This window comes from Sparus aurata, chromosome 3, assembly GCF_900880675.1.
Source record: "Sparus aurata chromosome 3, fSpaAur1.1, whole genome shotgun sequence".
Lineage (NCBI taxonomy): Eukaryota > Metazoa > Chordata > Actinopteri > Spariformes > Sparidae > Sparus > Sparus aurata.
Window position 1 is genome coordinate 24,914,355 of NC_044189.1, and position 20,580 is coordinate 24,934,934.

The window sequence follows — 20,580 nt, forward strand, 5'->3', positions numbered from 1 at the left end:
TGCACCGCTGAGGGTTGATTGTGTACAGAGACATCTTTTTGTGATGGCCGGACAAGTTCTTTGCTCACTTTTGGTGTCGTTCACCTGGAACGCTTTGAGGGCTTAAGTTGGAAATTCCGAGTCACCTGAGTGTGACTCAAACGCAGCGTTCTGTGGGCCGTTTCAGCATCTTTGCCGCCGGCCGGGGACGTGACTTTGCTCGTCAAAGTTCAGTCCACAAGAAACATAGATGTATTTTTGGTTGCACAACATTAGAGTGCGTGGGAGGTGAATATCCACCAAAGTGAGTTTCACACTTGTGACTGTGCTCTGATCGAAGTGGAAATGGTCCCGCCTGCGTCCACTCCACGCACAAAGACGGAACGCTGTGTTACCGTCAAGCTAGAGGCAGCCTGATGAAAAAGGCCACAGAGTGGGGGACAGTAGAAACAGTGTCTTATTGACTGCAGTAAATGAAAGTAGGACAATGCAGGGGCCATGCAGAGGACACAGCAGCCTGAAGTGGGTCATTGAAATGTAAGTGCAGCGGCAAACGAGGCTCCCAGGTGTGACATTAGCTCATAATGCAGATATGAAACAAAACCACAGTCCAATCGGCAGAGTTTGAATAAGCTGTAACTTTTATTGCACATTCCTGTTTGGTCTTGCAATGACCTTTCACCTTTTAGACTTTTAAGACCTCGGTCTCGACCAAACACTCAAGTCGGGAGTTGGGTTGAAGTTACCCAGAGTAACTGATCACAGGTCAGATGTGCACATTCCCTTTACGCGTGAGATTTGAAGAACAGGGAGGTCATACTGATCCCAGATCTGTGACTGGGGGGAACTTCCAGTCCAGATCTTTGTGTTGACTGCGTTGCCCATAAGCCAAATCTAGAGCAGGACCAATGGGGAAGGGACAGTAGTGACATCACGGAGGGGACTAGGGAGTATTCAAGGGAGCGTAGGAATTTTCTTGATTCCACTTTGATGCACTCCCAATGAAGGAAATACTCCCTATATAATCTTGAGGCTTTGCAACCTTCTTGTCCTTCTTTACTCCCTGAAATCCCCCCAAATAAACACACCTTCCCCCATCACACAAATACATAGGCTATCATTCTTAGTAAGTTTGTTTTTTTTTTCTTCTCGTTTTTCTTGTGACAATACCTGCAACATGCTTCAAATCTTCATTTTGGCAAACCACAAATAAATTAAAACACAAACATTCATATAACACAATGTGACAGTTTTAGGACGCTTAGAAAGAAAAGAGAAAAAAAAAGAAATATACATACAATACAGAACCCAAAAAAGAGAGAAAACAAAAAGAACAATTAAAGAGAAGCATTTGCATTTTTGTTTTTCCCCCCAGGTTTTTTTTTTCCTTGCTTTTCTTGAAAAAAGATATACAGTAGCTAGCTACCAATCACGTATCACATGCAGATATAATACAACATAATCAGTTCACCCAGTTAGTGTCTGCAAACTACCAATCTAAACTATATCACAAAATTATTCTCTTGAAACCAGCAAACACTCAGCTTTTTGAGCTATTTTGTCTTAATAATAATTCAGTTTACAGTTCTCTCCGCTGAAGAGATCACTATACGCTCGACCCTGAACTGACTAGCCAAATTCAAAGAGGACTAACACGCTCTCGTTCATGATCACATACCAGATGGTGTGTGTTTCGTTTTTTTTTTTACTCTTTTGCCTTTTTTTTTTCTTTTTTTTTTAAATAATGGGAGTGTAACACACATATTTGCTCACACATGCACTCGCGCACGGACGGACATGTTATCGACCACAAACGCAACGCGGCGGGGCTTTTGGAACGCAGTCCCGTCTCGGCATGCTGGCAGCGTGGCTTCATCTCAGAGGTTTATGCTCCGCTCCGGGATTACGGCTGGGCCCGCTGAGTGCTGACTGGCGTCGAGGTGCTCCTACACCCCTGGCCTCTCCTCGCCTAGCCCACTTTCCCGCCTCCCACCTCCCCACGAAAACAACAGGCCAGGAGCGGGAAATGACAAAATGTCAGCGCGGAGCGGGAGGTTTGACGTCCTCCATCTCCTTCCTCAGCTGCTCCTCTCTAATGAAGCTCAGCTGAAATGTCAGACCAATTAGCAGCTTCTCCTCTGACATTTAACTGGCAGATAGCAAAACAAACACACGAGGAGCGCGCTGGACTGCTCGGACAGATAGTCTGTGGCTAGCCGGCGCCCGATTGATTGAGACTGACGAAGAGTTAATATAAGATATTTATAAAGTCCTTTTAAAGGTTGGAACCGTGTGTCTCTTAGGTAATCACGACAGGTAGAGCGAATAATATCTGTCTTCGTCTATTTCGCGATCCACCTGACATTTCCAGGAGCAGCCGCTAGTGATCAAAGCTCCCACAATCCCCTTCTCTCCCGCTCTCATTCGGCAGACATCAGTCCGGCGGGCTCCGAGGCGTAGGCTCATTTAAAGCACCCCTCCGTCTACGGCGGCGCCCGGGCCCCCCGGTCTGTCTTCATTCCTGGCTTCTACCGCTGACGTCAAGGCCGCAGGTGTACGCACGAGTGTGTGTGCGGCGTGAACGAGCTCCTGTGTATGTGTGTGCGTGTGTGTGTGTGGAGCACAGCTTAACGTCCGAAAGCGTAAAATCCTACTGACTTTTCTTTTCACGAGTCGAAGAGAGACAGACGAAGCTATGTGCACGTATATATTCAGTCACAACCACGCACGTGTTTACAGTAGTAACAATCAGGAGCTGACACAGAAAGTGGAACAAGACGGAAAAAAAAACAAAAAAACAGCACTCCCTTTAGGCCTTAGTGTCATTCACAGTAAATCATATTCTCTGTTTAAAGGGTCATCTCCCTTGCTCACACACACACACACACACACGTGCTGAGGCCTGGCCTTCAGCTGTACCATCTGGTATCTAAATCATGGGAATTACAGTCTTCTTTCTCTCCTACACACACACACACGCACACGATAACATGAGAGTAGAGAGAGAGAGAGAGAGAGAGAAAGAAAGAGAGGTGACTGACTGTCATTCTATTTATCATACATAGTCTCTGCATAAAGCAACATGTGACCTCTTATCTCTCCATTAGAAATCGATATCCATCTACGCAACGGTGAGCTCTAAATTTAGCCACAAGAGACGGAGAGAAACAAAGAGAAACAAAGTGAGCGAGCGCGCGAGCGAGCTAAAGAAGGAGATGGATAGATAAAGAGAGACCGAGAGAAAGAGAGAGAGAGAGAGAGAGAGAGAGCACAGCTCCATGTAAATTACAATCTTCATGTTGCATTGAACTGTGAGCAACGGCACAGTCGAAAAAAAAAAAAAGAGAACGAAAGGGGAAATGAAGGAGTGAGCGAGCGAGTACAAACGCCAGTGCGCTGCCCGTCTATTAAACATTAACAGCTTCATTTATATGTAAATGACTCGACAGCTACAGAGAGAGACGGTGAGAAGTGACGCCAGTCCAGTGCTGAGGAGAGGGAGGGAGCGAGGGGGCTGGAGATAGAAGAGAGGGGGGGATGGCGAGGACAGGAGAGAGGGATGAGTCTCCTTCATTCAGTAGTCTTCCATGTGGGTGGAAAAGTCCACACTGTCCGATTTATCCCGCTGCACGTGCATGGGTGTGCGTTAAGAGAGGAAAAAAAAAAAAGCAAAACAATAACAGTAACGCACACTCCGATGCACCTGCACACACTCCCAGGTGATGTCCAATGGAGTGACAAATATACACACACATAGTAATACACACACACACACACACCTCCCTCTCAGGTCTTTCCGAAATGGGGGAAAGAACCTCCCTGGGCGAGAGGGAGGGGATCGAAAGACGCTTCTTGTCGGAGGAGTGACGATGAAGCCGGCGTGTCTGCTCTCTGAGAGTTTCGGTGGTGATGAGGAAAAAAAAAATTAATTACACGGACACACAAAACCGACCAAAAAAAAGAAAACGAAAAAAAAAAAAAACCTCTTGGGTGAATCAGCAAAAGGTGAAGGTGAGAGATTGTTGAGTTAGCGTGGTGTGTCGTTTTGCGTGTCAGTGCTAGCTGGGTTTTTGTCCGGCTAGCGCAGGGGTCGGAGGGTCGGCGGCCGGGCGCTCAGCCGTCGGACACGGGCGGGGACACCCAGCCGTACTTCTCGTGGGTCTTCACCAGGGACTTGAAGGTTGCCTCGGCCTCCTTACGGCTGAAAGCTTTCTTGGACTTCCCTGATTTCCTACATATACGCCCCTGTGAGGAAAAGACAGGGAAAGGAAGGGAGATGAGGTTAGGATTGTGTCGAAATAAATACAGAAGCCATCAAACTGCAGCCATCACACACTGAGTCATCCCTTCATTTCTAAAAGATTATTAGTTGAAGATCTGGAAAGGTAAAAAGGTCAGAGTCCACAGCAACAGAAGCTCCTCTCTCCCACAGGAAGCACTGCTCCTGAAACGCCTCGTTAGTAGTCCCGCCTTCAGTTCTGCGACTTTGTGACATCATGTCACACATTTGCATAATTTATGCCTAAAAGCTAGATGATCTAAATCTAGTATTTCTGTATTGTTGTGCAGTCACAACTATTGTTTGCAAGGCCAGAAAATCAGTATCACTTTAAATTGGTATGTTTTATTTATTTCTAGACTGTTTGGCTGCAGCAAGCAATGATCCTCATTATTGATTAAAAATGCAGATTCTCCTGATATATCAGTCAGCTGTTTGGCCCGGAAAGTGTCAGAAATGTGTGTCCATCACAGTAATATGGTGATGTCATAACTAGTTTACAATTACATAAAAAGACGCAAGAACCAAGTCACCACACTTAAGAAGCTGCGAAAAAAGAACTGTGCTAGTTTTTGCTTGATGTTGCCAGTTACCGCTGAGTTGACTCGATTCATCAACTACACATTTCAGCTCTACATCTTCCAAAAAAAAATTCTAAATGCACATTTTGTCTTCGTGGGAAAATGATGCAGCCTTTGCGCTTCTTTCAGCTAGAGATGCAGCGACTATTCAGTTGGTCGTTTGAAAGAAATTTAAGCACCATTCTGTTTATCAATTCTGATAATGAATTCACTGTTTTAGTCATGTTTCTAAAACAGAAATGTCAGCTATTTGCTGGTTCCGGCTTTTTAAATGTGAGTCACGAGGTGCAGTGTGAGGATTTTGCAGTGCTTAATGGGAGGATTTTCTTTGTAATTCATGACAGTAATGATAAAAGTCTGAGTGTTTTGGGCTGTTGGTTGGGCAAAAGAAGCCATATAAAGGCGTCGCTTTGGCCTCTGGGAAATTGTGACGCATCTTTAACAAGTCAGTCATGGAAATAATCGTCATTTGCAGCCCGCGCCACCCCGGTGTGAACGGATGCCGTTCCTGATACTACAACTGGATGATGGCAAAGTAAGATGGTTTGAAATCAGACACAAGAGAAGGAAAGAAAATCTTGATTTTTCCCACGGCGACAGCAATTTCCCTGTGTCTACTCAAAAGAAAAATACCATACGTCAAAACATCATTTCTCTGATCTGTATACGCATTGTCAGATCAAAAGAAAAGATGGTGCTCTTGTTCACTGTATTGTAAGCATTCTTGTCATCTCCATCCGTAAAAACTGTTTCAAGTTTCTCAGGTAAAACGCAGAGAGACAGTCACAGAGCACGCGGTGCACGAGGATGAACCCGAATGCACCGCCGCAGGGGAGATGTTGACAGGACAAGTGGTCTGAATGCAGTTTGACCAACATTAGATCAACGTTAAAAGGCGGGGAAAGGGCTTTTAAGGTGTCACATTCAATCAGAGGCGAAGATATACCCTCCGCTACGTGAGGCAATGGGGAGATAAGTGAAGACCGGGAGTGGTCGCTACACTAAATGATGAAAAGGTTTGGAAATATGACAGGGTGTAAGTACACAAACATGTCGGCCTCCTGCGCGCGAAAAGCATCTCGCTCGGAGCTCTGTGACATCTGACGGAGACATTTTCATCAGCGCGCCACCTTTTTGTAGCGTTCCCTGCTTCACACACTGGGGCTAATAATAAGCGTGGGCCTTAAAAAAGGAAAAAAAAAAATGGAGAAAAGAGGTGTGGGCGTCGCCTGCGCTGCTAAAGCTGCTTATTCTGTCTCCCCTGAAGAAGAGTGTGTGGGCGCATGAATAGAAAAGAATCAACTGTCTTCACACCGAAACCTCTGGTGGATACAAAGGTGTGATTCACATGAATGTCACTAGAGTTTGCAGCACATCGTTTAAAAAAAAAAAGAAAAAAGAAATCACCTCCAGAACACAGAAACGCCACAAATCGTGATAAACAGGTCCGACTGCACAGCACACTGGTCATCCTGCAGCGAGACAGAACTTCTGCTGAAGCTGACTCACTCCACACGAGCATCTTTGTAATAATCAGTCATGTACTTTACTGTACTTGTTTGCACACACACACTGTAACACTGCACCACTTGCCTCCACTCATGATGGCTTCCTGGCACGGAGAAAATGGCACAGAGGCCACTCCGCCAACCAACACTAATGAAATCCTTCTCGGAGGTGAGCTTCTCTGCATGCTGCAGTGCAGTGCAGATGAATGTCCTTGTATTGTTTGGAACCCATGGTCCGCAGCTCCAAGCGCCTATCCAGTTTTTCAGAGAGGAAAACACCGTATAAATAGAGCCAGCTAAAGCTAACGTTGTGTAGCTACACGACGTCTGATACTCACAGCAGCATTAATCAACATTGCATGTTTCAGCAGGTGGTTAATGGAATAGCCGCTAAGAGTTAAATGAGTTAAATACAAAGCTAAAGCCAGCAGCTGGTTACCTTAATTTAGCTAAGCGCAAAGACCAGAAACAGGGCAGGGAACAAGCTAAACTGGCTTTGCCTGATGCTAATGAAATCTGCCTACTAGCACCTCTAAAGCCCAAGAATGAACACATCATATTTTGTTTGATTAATCTATTCAAAAGGTATATAAAAAAACTGATCCTGGCCAAGACATGCCTGAAAGGATATTTAAAAACCGGGGGGTGATTTAACTGGTTAAAGTTGCAGTATGTAAGAATTGGCCACCTGTTAAATTTGCACTCAAAACAAATATCACCAGAGTCACTGCTAACTGCTGCCAACTGGAGCTGCCGTTAGCAAGTTAGGTCGGTCAGCCATGCAGCTAGCAGTGCAGACTGGGAGTTCGGAGCACCGTGGTAGTGTTGGTGTTTACCATAAGCGGGAGCTAGATGGTTAGCATGCTAACTTCAGTATATATATGAAAAGACAATATATAGAGTGAAAACTGTTTTAGTTTTACTTCAATTTTTCAAGAAAGAAATCCTACATATTGCAGTAATATCTCTTATATAATCCTTTCAAGTAATTATCTTAAAGCAAGAACACAACAAAATGGCGGCATGGAGTAACATGCTAGTTTGCTAACTGAACTTTTGTTTGATAGCTTTTGACTTTACTACCGGTAAACCAAGTGAATCCCAATATTGTCAAGTGAATCTAGAGACACCCAGAGTTTTATTTGAGTCAAAATAAAAAACAAATCCTGTTCGAGTTTTTCAAGGTTTGGGGTCAAAGAACTTCCTGCTAGTTTATTCCAATTAGATTAGCCAGTAGCTTGTTTAGGGATTGAAATATTTCTGTATTTCTGTTCTTTCTTTCCGTTAAATTGAGTGTTTAGTTCTTGTGGTCGACTGGGTGTTTAAGTTGCGTTTAGGGAACGCTCAATAAAAATGGTTGATTTTTTTTGTGACACTGTAATTCATTTACTCAGCACTGTGTCCAAACCATAACAGCTCAGGGTATTTTTAACTACCTTTGTCTCAACGCCTGGAAAGACGAGCCCAAATACAAGATAAAGACGAGCGTTTGACATTTAGAAACATAACAGTTTGTCTTATATTATCTTAGGGGAAGGATCTATGCTGCAGCTTTTTAAGTCCTCTGTTCCTCTACCATAAAGTGGATTTTAGGACCACAGCTCTGAACTGAATGCCTCTTTGTGCAATGAGATACATCAGACAGTCCAAACTTAATTCCCTGCTCCCATGACGTCTGATCGATGATCAGTATGTCCTATCGTGTACTTGCTGGGCTATTTTGGGTCAAAAGTGATGCAGGGGATTAAAGGGAGATGAGGTGGTAACATTGAACGATCTGGAGATTAGGGTTACAGTTTCCATTCCTGTCGCAACACTGGCCTAATTTCACAGCGGGGCTTAGCCACGCTCGCGCTCCCTCTCAATTTGTCTTCTCTCTGCCTCTGCCGAGCGCGCGCACACTTTGAAGAGCTTGTCCAATTATTTCAACTTTCGATTTCAATCAATATTAAAAATCCTCCCGGCTATAAATATCCAGCACGACGAGCGACTTACTGTCAGTTTTGTGCCGACACGTGGCACACAACTGAGACGAGGCAGAACATGGTTGATGGTGTCAGCGCGGATGACGTTGGCCTGAGCTGTAAACCTGAAAACTTTCCTGTTTCGCTGGCAGGGCTTTCCACTTGTTATGAGAGGCTCGCCGCATGACTCAGTCTTCTTGGGGACTTTCTGTTCCTCTCCTCCATTAAGCCACATGAAAAGACAACCTCCACTTTCTGTCAAACACCTGATCCAAAATAGGAAACAAACCAACTGGGCGACACCTAAGCGGCGCTGCATGAAACCTGCTCTGCCAGAGGCCTGTGATGCAGATTACCCCGGCTGACAACGGAGATAATGCCCCGGTCGGCTACTGTCAGGCAGCGTCGGTGGAGAGCTCTGATATGTTGTTCCCTCGTAACCAAGCACGTCCTCACGCGGCACCATATGGTTGCTGTCACCACCTCAAAATGTCGGCCGCTGCCTTGGATGGATATCGTTATGTCAGTTGGCCAATGTTAAAGAGGTGTGATTAACATGTTGATCAATGGCGTCGGGGGGGGGGGAGTGGTCTCCTAGGCTGAACATTATGTAATTAAAGCAATCGCTGTGAGCATCATGTACTCATTTTTACGTACAATAACTGCCGATTTCTCATTAATTTGCTCCCTGTAAGCAGTGTGTGTGGCCACACTTGATGGACTGTTTGCGTACGCCTACGCTGAAAGAAGCGGTCGTGTGTGTGTGTGTGTGTGTGTGTGTGTGTGGAAGAGACATAGGAAAATGAAACGCAGACATAGCTAACACAAGAGTGGAAGAGGGTGTGTGAAAAGTGGCTACTGAATGTGTGTATCGATGCACAAGCCGCCACAGTGTCCATGAGTCCAGCGTGAAAAGGAGAAATTGAGCATAAATGAGCGCCATTGTGCTGGCAGTCATCTACAAGAATGGCTCAGTATGATGCATCCATAGATGGCCGGACAGAGGAAGTAAAAATATCTGCTCATGAGAGAAAGAATGGGGGGGAAAAAAAAGGAGTGTGTGTGTGTGTTGCGCTTCAGATGAGCGAGCGCCTCGGGCCTATACAGTGCCATGTCAGTGTTTATCTATTTCAGCTAAGCGCCTGCTCGCTGAGAGGTACACACTCGCGTAAAGTGGCTGCTGGGTAATCGTGTGAATGGAGATCAGTCAATGGGCAAAGCAGGGAAGGCCCCAGTGCATGTTGGGAAGCGGGATTACATAACGCCGATGTGATTAAAGGGGTCAGGATAAACAAGCATGGATCAATGTCATCATCGTCCTCATCAGATCATTAAGGAGAGCCCCGTGGGACTGTTGGCGGGGTCGTTAAAGGGTAAAACCGCGGTGTTTTTTTTAAAGTTGATGTGCGATCGGTCGAGATCCTTCTGCCCGCACACAGTCGGGGGGGATTTTGAAGTCGATCAAATACAAAAACAGGAAATTGTAAAGGGAAATTCCACCGATTTCTAATATTCAGCTCAGTTTACTATCATGTACTCATCAGTGCTACTCAGTCAGGGAAAACTGGGATCCAGATAAACAGGGCACTGTCCTCTGTGGCTCTGGAGGAACTTTGCATGGTTTGAAAAAATAACCCGGATGATGTCATCAGGGGGTTATCTGGCCCGGGCTTGAAGGACACGTTTTTAACACAAAGTCAACACTGGAAGCAGTGTGGGAGAAATTTGGCATTTAAAGATGAACTATGTTGTTTTTGGGGGAGGAAAATGTAATCAGAAGAAAAAGATCTTCATTAATGCAAAAACGAACCATCTCTTGTTGTTTTCATGACTGATTAAACAAACCGACCTTAAAGGACAACACACGTGTGTTACAATGCTATTTTACTCATACTGTTTATATTTGGTGGAAAATATTATTAAATTACAATTATTATTATTATCAAAAAATGTTTGAGTTTGTGTCGTTCCCTCACTAATACTGTAAATATCAGAATTATCAAAATATTAAAAGTTTGAATTTCTCTGTTGAAACCTACATAGTGTCCCTCTAAGAGTCTAATTAAAGACTGCCCAGCTGCATTGTGGGAGATGGTCATTACATCTTCTCAAAATCAATAGAATACTATTCAATATACTAAGCCAAGGTCATTCCATTGCCAGTTATATAAAAGCAGGAGGTGGAACCAGGGAGTGTGTTTTTGCCTGAAGATATAATATGTGACATTTAGTCATTAAAAGGTGTAAAAGGTCTTTTGTTGACTTTGTGTATTAACGTCATCCCAAGTGTTTCCATCAATGTTCAAACCCAGAAACAATTAAGGAAGCAATGTGTTTCCTTTGGGCGCCTGTCAGTGAAGCTGACCAACCACACAGTAGCGTGATTACATTTTAACACATCACTTTCACAAAGGTAGATTGTCATCAGCAATGACAAAACATTCCCATGATCCCACACTACGAGTGTCCTTTGTTTGTTTTGACTGAAAGGCCCTGAGCGGCAGAAATGATATACTATACGTTAGATCGAGAACATGGACGTAGACGTAGAGCAATCAATTATTAAAACCATTGTCACCTTGCAAAACATTTTGGGTGTCATTTGTAACACTTTGTTTCAATCCACATTTAAAGATGCACTATGTAGATTAGGGAAAAGAAGTTCAGACTCATGGAGTTAATATTCACAGTATTATTCAGACAATAATACAAACTTGGAAATACTGTGGTTACTTCTTATATTTCCATAACTGAATAAACAAGCCGTCCTTGAGGGAGTTAAGGTCTCGTGAACACTGTTTGGTGCTGGAGATGTAGCTATTCAGAAGTAAATTGGTATGAAATTGTTTTGTCCTTTGAGGACACTTTGTTTATTCAGTCTCATATTCCACCGGTGAAGGTTTTCCTCTTCACATAAAACACGTCCTCCTCAAAACGACTTAGTGCACCTTTAACAAGTCTGCATTTTTTTAAATGACTAATGATCAATTAACAACTCCAATGAGGCTGAAGTCTTGCACGATGAAGGTCTGAAGACTGCAGAAGCTGAATGACAGTGCGTGGGATTTGTCACGCACAGAATCAATTAGTGAAGAAATGTTTGCAAAGACGCCTAATTGGAGGATCCTGCAGCGCGAGCGGGCAAGGAGACAATATGCTACAGCCGGCAGCGGACGGACTATAAATCACAATGACACGAGTGCACTTTCTGACCGCTGGCCTGCAGACGACAACGCAACAGCACCGATCAATTGCCAACAATTGTCTCACGCTGCAAAGACGCCTGTATCGAACGTGACTCTGACTTTTTCCCCTTCAACCGATTTCTCCCACCTGCACAGCACTGTGAGGCTTAACTCACTGTCATACACGCCAGATTACACGGAGACAGAGATTGCCTTGGAATTGGAAGTTAAGTGCATGAAAGCCAGACGGGTGAACTGATGATTGCCTTCAGTTCGGTCCGACCTCTTAAAATGTCACCTCGTCTCAGCTCGTGCGATCCCGAGTGAGTGAGTGAGTGAGTGAGCGAGCGTATGTGTGTGTGTGTCCGCAGGTGAGGACACGTGCGTCTCTGTTGACTCTTCCCTCGCCGCTTTGTCGCCGCCTGTATCCTCTCGCACTAAAAATAGGGAGGGAGCTTCTAAATGAGCCACATCACTGTTGTCGTAGTGAACCGCCGCCCAAGGACGAATAAATAAACTGAGTGTGTTTAGGTTTATATATAGCCCCCGCGTCGCTCCGCTCGGCGTGACTGGTGAGAGGCTGAGCGCATCTCCCAGAAGAAAAAAAAAAATTAGGGCATGAAACACATGCGAGGGCCTGTGTGGGCACACATCCGCAAAAAGATTGGAAACAAAGAGATAAAGGGATGCGCGCGGGCACACACACACACACACACACAGGAATAATTAATCAATATTGTTTCCATTAGTAAACTGGAGAAGGAAGACACTGCACCATAATTAGGGAGCACTGCAGAGCTGCTCGCTCATCTCCTCCAGCAGCAAATCAAGATCAACACACACACACGCACACACACATTTCCCTCTGTCTCTCTCTCTCTCTCTCTCTCTCTCTCTCTCTGTCTCTCTTTCTCTCTCTCTCAGCTGTGGGTACAGTTTTTTTTTTTTTTTTTTTTACATGACCTCTCTTGGTAACAGATGCTTAATGACTTCAGATGACTAGGGAATAAGGTTCGGTTATATCATCAAAAACCAAAAAAGCACTTAGGGTCAGGACGGGGCCTGGGCAGGAGAATCTGGTGACGGTTTACATAAGGTCTCCTGCCACAAGCGCTGTCACGCCGGTGACGTCGGAACGGCGAGAGTCGGCGGGCAGAAAGAGGCAGACTCTACAGATGAGACTTGACACAAAAGTGACCGTTTGTGAACACCAGAAATCTGTGATTCGGCACTAGGTGGAAAACAAAAAAAAATCTATCCGGGGTCTGAACGATTACGGCCTGGAGTGCATTGGGAGATGCAGCCGTTTCCATCGGAATTGCAGAGCTGCTGCTGCTGCTGCTGCTGCAGTGCACAGAGGATGTGAAAAACAGATTTGACAGGATTACATAATCCAGCCAGTCTAAGTCACTGAGGACGGCTGGTAGGTAGGCGACCTGCTGTATCTTTTTTATCCATCTGCCCTTCTATCCATCACCACACGTGTCCTCTTCCTCCTTTAGAATAACCTGACACATAAAGCGAGGCTGCATCCGAGCCTGTATGGGGGGGGGGGGGGGATTTTTTTCGATTGCATGGCAGCCGGTCTTTGTTGTCAAAGGATGCTGATTTATGGAGGCAATAAACAAACGGAGAGCGAACCGAGACTGTACCGAGGAGGCGGAATCAGGGAGATACAGAGGGTTGCATGAAATGGCCGCCGTAAAGTCACATAAAGATTCATAATATTCACAATTATTGGGTTTGATGGGGATGGGGACGTTGGAGGCCTGCCATATTACAGTCCACCGATAGCTCTCACACTGCTAACAATAAGCAGGACATACAGCAAAAACATCAGCTGACTGAATGACTTTGTCTTGTGTTGATATGTTCTTTAAAAACAAAGAGTAAAAGATCTCCTGTCGGGCGTTTATTCGTATTTGGATACACCAGCTTCTATAAACATGTTCATGTCGTCTTCAGAGATCATTCCACTGGTGTCCAAAAATGACACTTGATTCATGACCCAAACAACGATTTAAACAACACCTCATTAGACGAAAAGCCTCGCCATTACGGACGTGTTGTACACGCGTAAAAACAAATAATTACGCATGACGCACGAGTGCCTAATGGAACTGCTCACATCCAGTGCCTTACCACGTCTGTACTTGGATGTGCTAGGGATGACTAACGTGCCGTGTGATTCATGATGTCCCATGCAAAGCACCCTCACCCACCACCAGCCCCCTTGACCCCTCACCTGTCCTTTTACGAGGCTGGCCGCAAACTGCCTCATGACCGCCTCCACCGTGTAGGCGCTGGACCATCCGCGGGGGGTCAACAGCTCCATGCATATGGCCCCGCCGTCCAGCACGTAGCCGTTCTCCAACCGGGGCGTCAGGACGCGCATGAACGGCGGCGAGAAGGGGAAATTGTCGGGAAAGGTGACGTTGAGCAGTATGAACTCGGTGCTCGTCTCCTTCATGTCCTGCCACAGCGCCGAGTCCTTGTCCACCTGGTGCAGCTTGACGTTCCAGTCATACAGGTTGTCCTCCACCAGCTCCACCGTGATGAAGTTGTCCCCTAACCTCCTGATCTCCTGTAGCTCCTTCATCAGCCGCCGCGTCCGGACCTGGGTGCAGTGTTGCCGGTGAGGCGCCAGCGGTGGTATGGAGGAGGCACTGGTCGCTTTACTCCCGCCTCCTCCTCCCGTCTGCTGCTTCTCCTTCGCATCCTTGCCCTGCTTATCCTTGCCGGACGGCTTGTCCTTGCCCAACTGGTCCAGCTTCCTCGCCTTAATCTCCGGGGTGCTCAGGATGTTGGTTTCGTTGGCGGTCTGACAGTGTTTGTTGGTGTTGTTCTTCTGGTTCCCCTTGGTGCCCTTTAACGAGCCCTGATGGTGCTTTGGGTCCTCGGTGTCTCGGTCGTGCAGGCGGATGAGACCGATCTTCCGCAGTAAGGTGGCCATAATTTTTTACTCTATGTCTCCGCCGATCCCCCCGCACAGGGGCAAGATTCTCCCTTTTTTCCCCCGAGTCGGCACCCGCTCACGGAGAAGACCTTCAGGGATGCCGATTATTAACCTTGCTGTAGCGCAATCCCCCCTCCGTTCACTGCAGCCTCGGGATGAACACGAACCGGGGGAGCCTGAGCTGTTCTCTCCTCAGTGCAGCATCTCCGCGCGGCTCGGCTGAGGACGAAAACAGCAAAAAAAAAAAAAAAAAGCAAACAACAGCACGTGAATGCGAGTTTAGACGAAAGACAAAAATGAAACACAGCACGTCAAAAACATCCACAGAATTCAGTATCTTTTTCTTTTTTTCTTTTCTATCTTTTTTTTTCTTCCTTCCCTCCCAACAAGTGAACCGACATCATGACTGCAGTTGCTCGATGATAGGACGATGCGTTACGCAGAAGCACTGAGGTGATAATACATTTTTATCAGAAGGCTGCGTACCGAAATAACATAACACGGGCTACAGGATTATACTGCGGTAATATCATGGCAGGGACGCGGGCTGCCAGAGGGGACACCTGAACGCATCACAACTGATTAGACACATTACAGGAAAAGAAATTGAGATATAATAGAGAAACACAAGCTGTAAAATACTAAAACACATGATTGTGAATATCACAGAGGTCACCGTTAACTGGCTTTAAGGATATGCGAACAAGACTAAGACATGTATAATTACAGAGGATTAAATTGCCATAAAAAGAAGTCACCAAGATCTCTACGCGTCCATCAAAACACACACGGTCCTCATCGTGACACCACCATACATTTTCCTTTATATGTCCTCCTCCGCCCACACAGACACAGCGCCAGAGCAGCAGCCCATTGCTTACCGTGGACGGCTGGAATGAAGTCCGCTGTTATGTCCCGTTATGTAGCTCCCGGACGCCGATCCCGCTGTGCGTAAAACGAAGAAATGGCTCCACCATCCAGAGGGACCTGCCGTCGGTGGGAGCTGCAGTGAGGAGGAGGCGGTGGAGGAGGAGGAGGTGGAGGTGGAGGAGGAGGAGAGCCTTTGATGTGTGTGCAGCTGCGGCAGCTCCAGCTTTAATGCAGCCGAGGACGAGCCAGCCCCCGGTAATCCTTCTCAGCCCGTCTGCTCACCGGCGAGGCGCTGCGACGGCGACGGCGTTTCAAAATAAAAGCCCCGGTGTTCGGTTACCCCAAAGCACCCACATAGGAACACTTGCAGAGACAACTGTTGTATATGACATGACCAGAAATTACATATTCCTGTTGGCAATCACAGTAAGGATCATAACAACATTGCCCTTTACAATATGACTTTGCTATACTCATATATGTAATGCTATATCCACTTAATGACCACAGGAACTGTTGTGTAATGATGGCAATGAGAATGAACAGGCAGCATAATAAAAACTGATGTTTGACTCAGAAAAAATAATATGACTAGCACGAAGGTTTCAGACTGTGCACACAACAAACTGGATGATTCTAATACACCATGAGTGAATTACACAGAAAGACAACCCAACAGATATATGAACAACAGAATTTTTCAGCATTAAGAACTTGATCGTACAGACTGAATATTTAGACTCTACCTTCATTGACTTGTGCAAGGTGCCCTGTTGCTACAACATTACTTTATTTTGAAGGTCCATGCCTTATTTCCTGGTTTGAGCGTGCTTACTGTGTGCAGCTTGGCGTTCCTGTTTTTACCTGAAAGAAGAAGGATGCCAGAGGACTTCTCAACGTCACTGCACTTCAGTTTCACTTCTACTTTTCTGTTGTTTTTTTTTAAATATCCCAATGTCGTCAGCACATGTATATTTTTACAGTGAGTGGAAGTTTCCCTTCACTGTCAGCAGAGCTCCTCATCATTTTAGGGCTTAATTGGAAAACACAAGATATTTGGAACCCTTTCCATTAATGAATGAATGTGTTGAAGGATTTAGATAGCAGGGTTAACACAACTCTCCAGCCTCTACTGTTAAAAAAAAACCAAAAACAACATATTTTACATTGTTGTAGATTTTCACAGGTAAACTTTAACCCATTTCATTGAACATATAAGAGCATAAACTGAATACAGCTCGTCCCTCAGTACCCTGCAATATGATTTAATAAGCAGATCATGAGAAGAGAAAGAATATTAATATCAGTAACGTAGATAACAAAAATCACATAATTTCTGTCACTGAAATTGTGATTTTCATATATTATTTGTATTTTCATGAGAATATCTACAGAAAAATGGCAAATATAGGCAATATTTTGCATATTTTTTTATTGTCTTTGAATTGATTTCTAACATTGAACCTATGTAAATCATCAGTATGTTAATACAGTCTATTTATGCATATTTAGGCTACTTACAAGTGTAACAACACACAAGATAGCTTTAAAACAACAGTAAACCAACGCTTTTATTTTTGTATTTTTGTGATAGACCACTATAGTTTTAAATGGCACATATTTCCGGATAAATAAATATATATACTCCATATTTGTTAAATAAATAGGCCGTTTACATTTGATCTGGATGCAGTCAAGTCACCCTTCATTTTCTGGTCCTCACAAAGAATTTTCTTCCAGACCGGCAGCGCGACAATTCGCGCCATTTGACGACAAACCGTCATTGGTTGTCACCTAGGTAGCAGAACAGAACCCGCAGCCATTGGCTATTGTATTGCCGGAAAGCACTTTCTCGCTGTGGCTGTCGTAGAGTCGGCGGCTGACAGTAAACAGCGAGTGTTTGACAAAAGGAGTCTTCTACGTGGAGTCGTTTCTATTTATTTTTAGTGGTTTACTGACAGTTACGCAAAATGGCCGAAAAATTTGATAACCTAGAGGAGCATCTGGAGAAATTTATCGAGAATATTCGACAGTTGGGAATCATCGTCAGCGACTTCCAGCCCAGCAGCCAAACAGGACTCAACCAGAAACTGTGAGTCATGTTGCACTGAGAGCGTTTTTAACGACACAAATCTGCAAATAAGCATATTTAATACCTGTTTTGTCGGTTCTCTTGTCAGAAATTTCATGATATCTGGACTACAAGACATCGAGAAGTGCCGTCAGCAGCTTCACGAAATCAACGTACCGCTGGAGGTCTTTGAGTGAGTCCAGTGGCTGTTATATTGTTTTTTCTGTCATGCTTCACAACAATACGTTATTACTTTGTCTTCTCTTTACACCTATGCTGCTCTCTTTCTTTGACGTATGTTGTAAAAACACGTGTTTGCTTTGCTGGGAGAATACATATTCTTTCACGCCAAACCCCATTCGAAAATATGATGATTTTACAAGTGTCATTCTTTGACCGCGAATCTGGTAATGTCAGATGATTCATTTACGGATATTCTGTATAATTGGCTGCCATTTTACAATTCGGCATGCACGTATTATTAAAGTAGCCATTTCAAGTTGTAAAAAAAATGCCTAATTCCTTTTTGTTTCCACTATTCACGGGGTTCCGTATTTTGGTGAGGGATTTCTGGGATAATCGAAAATGAGCAAACAAAAACTGATCTAGAGTCTTTGAGGACTAATTGATAATAAACGTTGCCTATTATCAATCAAGCTTGTCAAGTTTGAACATGGAGTATATAATCCCTTTATTTGGACTTCATAACTTCATCCACAATCCCCTCGTCTGATTTTATGCCTTGTGTTCGTAGATACATTGACCAAGGTCGCAACCCTCAGCTGTACACCAAGGAATGTCTGGAGAGAGCCTTGGCGAGGAACGAGCAGGTCAAAGGGAAGATTGACACCATGACGGTAAGAGATAACTCCAGGGGCACTGAGATTCCTCACCAACGACCCTGCAGGGATAACAGGAGTCAACAAACTATTTCACTGATTAAATGCTTACACAAATATTTTGGAATTCTTCAAAGATAAAAGTGTCCCTTTTCAAGGATCATCTTCTTTGTGCGAAGAGAAATGTTCTTGAGATATCCCTGTCTGCTTATGTAGCTTTATATGTTGGTGAAAAAATCTACTGTCTTTGCACAAACTATTCATAACATATTTGGTTGTTTATAACATTTTATTTGTAACTGAGATTGAACATGGCCACAAGGCAGATTGTACTGATCAGGTCTTGAGTTACTTGTGCCCTTGGCATAAACATGCATAAGTTTAGTCTTCTGCGGGAAATGAGAAGTAGTTGTAAATCAACAATAATCTGACCTCTACTGTCGTTTTTTTTCATTTATTCCAGAAATTCAAAAGCCTTCTAATCTCTGAGCTGAGCAAAGTCTTCCCAGAGGAGATGTCCAAGTATAAGGCCATACATGGAGAAGATGCCCCCTCCTAGTGACTGCTGCACCGTGACCCCCGACCTTCAGCCTGTGAGCCTTGAAGTGAAAGCCTGAATGGAGTTTAACCAAACAGGATCCTCTTTGGTTGCCAGCAGAATATGATAATAACCTGTTATTATTCTTCCTAAATATTGTGATGCTGTTGCTGACTCATACCTTGAGGGAGGAGGTTTAATTTCTGCGCAGCATCCTGACTCAGCCAGTCCTCTCCTTTATCCACATTCAAACTTAATTTTAGGAAGTACAATTACAGCAGCAGGGGAGAAGCAGAGGGGAGAAGAAACAAATAATTTTATGAGGGACACATTTGTTGTCTCTTCTGATGCATGGACACAGAGAAAGCAGCAGAAGCGATTTCTAGAACTACTATCTGTACAGAAGATGTTCAAGAGCTACACGGCACCTGTCTGATTCTGCACTGCGGAACTGACTCCCATCAGTTGTAAATACAGTATATTTATACTCTTACACTTTACCTTTTGTAATGCTTCCTAGTCATTGTGCAACATACATTTGTACTACACACAGCGTTCATAACACTTTGTATCAAGCTCAGGTTTCTAACGGCCATGATCATCGAATGCAAATGTTATTTGATGGTAATTCTGTGCCTGATCAACTGGTCAGAAAAGAGTCCACTCTTTATTTGTAACTTGTTTGTATTATAATTTTTGTTATTAAATGATCCTCACCGGACTGAGGTTGTGTTTTGTCAGCTCATTACATTGATGGAGAGGCACATTTTCGGCTACACGTTCAATCAATTCACTTGGTAGCCATCTTTAAAAATCATATACGATCACCTCAAGTAAATGTGAAACGTTGATGTGAAAATGTTTACAGTGGTAGACTAGGTCGGGCTTATGTTCACTAGGATGCAACATTTTTGAAGGCTAACATTTCGTGCTAACATGAAATTTCATTATAGTATCTGACTATTTCATTAAATATGTAACATTTATGCACTGAGGTATACATGTGTCCCCAAAAATATTATTTTCAAGGATGAAAAACACCCTAAAAAACCCCCTCTAACACTGTATAATAAAGCCCCTGACGACTAGCACAACTAGATCTACTATATTTATTTGCCGTTGATACTACAAATAATATACAAAAATATTCTATAATTACATAGAATGCTCTTAAAATCCTATTAATCAAGATGATTTTCTAAATGGTGAACATAAACAGTTTCAACATGGGTTAATGTGTCAGTGTGTCACCTGCAGACGTGACCCTGCGTGGACATGATGATATGCAGGGTCAGTCAGCTCAAGTGTCGCCTCCGAACCACTGTAACTATACACTGTGAACGTGTGTGTCTGGCTGCCTATAAGATGGGGGTAGTTGCTGTGGAAACAGACAGGGCTACGTCATCAGGCGGGTTACGGCCCAATACGCCTCCTCCTGGCAGGGCTTTAACCCCGGCTACACGCCCCTCTGACCCCGGAGGCCGATCCGCTGGGAAAAAAGGAGGGAAATGAGCCCTGTTATTGGTTTGTGATCTATGCGGTGAAGTCAGACAGACGTCTTCCCTCGTTGTCAGTCTTCCCCTGAGGATTTCCGAACACACGTCTCATTTTGTCAGTTGTGGTTTAGTAAGGGCTCAGTTTCCTCCCTTTACTGGGGGAGGAGGACAGTCACAGATGCCATATTTAAATCCAGAGAATTCTGTCGCTGATTTGTTTCTCAACCTGTTTTTTAGGTGTTGCCTGTACTAGAGAATTAAAACATGGTTAATATAACGTGTATAGATACATTTTTCTCTCATAAAACACATGG

General features: G+C 44.3%; 2 protein-coding genes across 3 annotated transcripts; one reads left to right on the forward strand and one right to left on the reverse strand.

Moving 5' to 3' along the window:
• Positions 1-602: 602 nt before the first annotated feature.
• ube2ql1 (ubiquitin conjugating enzyme E2 QL1) lies at positions 603-15,597 on the reverse strand. 2 transcript variants are annotated; one of them, XM_030411791.1, is made up of 3 exons: positions 15,334-15,597; positions 13,742-14,671; positions 603-4,224 (listed from the first exon to the last, which is right to left on the reverse strand). In XM_030411791.1, the coding sequence occupies exons 2-3, from the start codon at positions 14,447-14,449 to the stop codon at positions 4,093-4,095; spliced, it is 840 nt and encodes a 279-aa protein (XP_030267651.1). In that variant the 5' UTR covers positions 14,450-14,671; positions 15,334-15,597; the 3' UTR covers positions 603-4,092. The 2 variants fall into 2 exon arrangements, with proteins under 2 accessions (XP_030267651.1, XP_030267652.1); XM_030411792.1 differs by having other exon boundaries at positions 15,211-15,335.
• Positions 15,598-17,139: 1,542 nt separating this feature from the next.
• On the forward strand, positions 17,140-19,491 carry med10 (mediator complex subunit 10). Its single transcript, XM_030411793.1, has 4 exons — positions 17,140-17,414; positions 17,503-17,586; positions 18,148-18,250; positions 18,696-19,491. Exons 1-4 carry the CDS (start codon positions 17,293-17,295, stop codon positions 18,789-18,791), a joined length of 405 nt encoding a protein of 134 aa, XP_030267653.1. The 5' UTR covers positions 17,140-17,292; the 3' UTR covers positions 18,792-19,491.
• The last annotated feature ends 1,089 nt before the right edge of the window (positions 19,492-20,580 follow it).